A 2,483-nucleotide genomic window follows, 5' to 3' on the forward strand; every position below is an offset into this window, starting at 1 on the left:
AGGAAGCTGTCGATCAGCCTGAGAAGGGATCGGGGCCAGCCCTGGTCCGCCATGCGTTTCAGGAGTCTGCGCCGAAGGACCGCGTCAAAAGCCCCGAGGACGTCCATGGTGACCATTGTCGCTTCCTCGTTCTTTGACAGGGCCGCTTCGACGTCATGAGTTAGGGATGCCACGAGGTCCATGGCGGAGCGTCCAGGTGTCGCCCCCAGGTGCTGGTGGCTGAGGACTCCAGTCTCGAGTGCTGTGAGGGCTATCCTGCGCGCTATTATTCTTTCAAGTCCCTTCCCCAGTACCGAGAGCAGCGCGATCGGTCTCCACGACCGTGGCGAGGATTTGTCCCGTTTGCCTCCTTTTGGCAGCATGACTACTTCCGCCGTTTTCCATACTGTTGGGAAGTGGTTGAGGTGGAGGCATTTGCAGTACAGCCCGTGGATCAGGGGCCCGACGTGTTGCCAGCAGGCTTTCAGGAGTCGGACAGTAACCTGGTCCTTGCCTGGGGAGGTGCTGCTGACTCTGATAGTGTTATGCTCCGTTTCCTCCTCGGAGAGGCTTGTTGACCAGGGTATTCTCTCGCAGCCATGCCAGTGCTGTGGGTCAAGCGGGTCGTATTCCAGGTCGTCTGACGGGTCGAAACGGTCTAGGAGCGCCCTTCGGAGGGCTTCCGCTTTCTCAAGTGGGTCTTCGATTGTGACGCCATCCGTCTGTAGCGGTGGTGACTTCAGGCGTGGTTCTAGTTTGTGCCATCCCACGATGCGGTAGAGGTCCTTGTCATCCTTCACCTCGTCTATAATTTGAGTCCAATATTTCCTCTTGGCTTGACGTACGGTGTTTTGGAAGCGCTTGCGTCCCTCCGGGGTTCGGTCCTCCTTAAGCCATCGGTGGCGCTCTCTGGCGCATTCTACTGTCCACCATGGTGCGCCGCGTTGGCCTTGTCGTGGGGGGTGGCCAGCAGCTTCGATAGCTGCGTCAAAGAGTTTCGTCAGTGTAGCCGCGTATTCATCCAGTTCCTTAGGGCTCCGTATGCTTTGTACGTCTGGCAGCGTCATCACGGCAGTTCTCATGAGGCCTGCGAAGCGCTCGAGGTTTCCGTCTGGGACGTGGTATAGCTGCCTTTCTGGCGGGGGCGTGCCTCTTCCCGGGATTGTTGTGATGAGCGGAAGATGATCTGAACCATTGTCCAAGTCCGCCCGTACGACGGTGCGTGTGAATGGGATATTGGAGAAGGTCAGGTCTAGGACGTGTCCTGCGGCGTGTGTTGCCACTCCTGGTTCCCCAATGAAGGCGGCGCCAGTTGTGGCAGCCCATTCTGCTATTTCCTCACCGCGGTAGCGGTTGTCCACACCTGGTTCGAAGGTGTGGTGATAAGCGTTGAAGTCACCTCCAATTATGGTACCCGGGTGGGGTGCTAGGGAGATGACATAATCCACTACTTCATCCGTCCCAGGTGCTCGGTAAACGTTGAGGATTTTGATGTCGTTTACCGAGATCCAGAGTATGTCTCTGCTCGGGATTGTTCTATGCCGACACACTCGGAGTCTAGTGGTTTTCCGGGTGTATGTGAGTACTCTGGGGCGCTCTTCCAAGACAGTGTCTGGGTTGTTCCATGATTCTACTGGAGAGGAGCACTCGTACGCTGGGTGGTTTTGTGTTTTTGTTCCCGTTTCCACCCAGGGTTCCTGGATACAGACGATGTCACACCCCTGCTCATGGGCTAGTTGCAAGGCTGTGGTGTGGTTTGGTGCCGTCCTACGCACGTTAGCCCAGCATATCAAGAGGTCTGTTGTGTCCCTCTGTCTCCTAGGGTGGCGGCGTCCGCGGCTCTTCTTTCTGCTGTCTGCCATTAGTTGGCTGATGGAAGTTCATCGTCGACCTCCATGTCTGGGAGGAGAATCTGGACAGCTGGTGGGGGGTTGTCACTGCTGTGTGTCAGATCATCGTACGGTTCGGTTGCGGGTCGCTTGCGACTGTTATTGTTCCGCGCCTTGTCCTCTTTTTGGATTTGGGCGTTGGCCGCTTCCTGCGTTCGCGCTTCTTTAGCGGCGCGGGCGCCCTGTGTTCGGATGATCCGTAATTGCTTCTTCGTGGGCCTCACGATGGTGCCGTTCACTCTCTGTGGAGCTGCTGGGCACTTTTCGTGGCCCGAGGGGAACGGTCCATAGCAATTTGCGCACCCGGGTGGGTTCCGGCAGTTCGGGCCCGTGGGTCCGGGGTGGTCGGCGGTGATCTGTCCGCAGTGCGAGCATCGTGGGCGGCGGTCACATTTCGGTGGGTGGCAGTAGCCTTGGCACCCTGGGTCATGCCTCCGGATTGGAGGTTGCTTGGTGACCTGGCGGGCCCGTTGGCTGGTGTTGAACAGTCGGAAGCTCGGCGGTCTCTCCAAGAAGGACACTATCCAGGTCGTGCGTCCCGTCTTGGGGTCCGCCCCGTGCCGGGAGGGGCGGCAGCTGACTGGTTTGAGTCCAGTCTGGTAATAAGCTTCGTCC

The 2,483-nt window shown here is 58.2% G+C and overlaps 1 protein-coding gene across 1 annotated transcript; it reads right to left on the reverse strand.

Annotated features, from left to right (window-relative positions):
• Nucleotides 1-160: 160 nt before the first annotated feature.
• Nucleotides 161-2,298, reverse strand: VTN49DRAFT_4000 (uncharacterized protein; the record flags this gene model as incomplete). The annotated part of the gene is made up of 4 exons (XM_069411899.1): nt 161-241; nt 294-1,746; nt 1,941-2,118; nt 2,172-2,298. 4 exons carry the CDS (start codon nt 2,296-2,298, stop codon nt 161-163), a joined length of 1,839 nt encoding a protein of 612 aa, XP_069267947.1.
• Between the last annotated feature and the right edge of the window lie 185 nt (nt 2,299-2,483).

The sequence above is a fragment of the Thermomyces lanuginosus genome (genome assembly GCF_041956635.1).
Source record: "Thermomyces lanuginosus strain ATCC 200065 unplaced genomic scaffold VTN49scaffold_30, whole genome shotgun sequence".
Lineage (NCBI taxonomy): Eukaryota > Fungi > Ascomycota > Eurotiomycetes > Eurotiales > Trichocomaceae > Thermomyces > Thermomyces lanuginosus.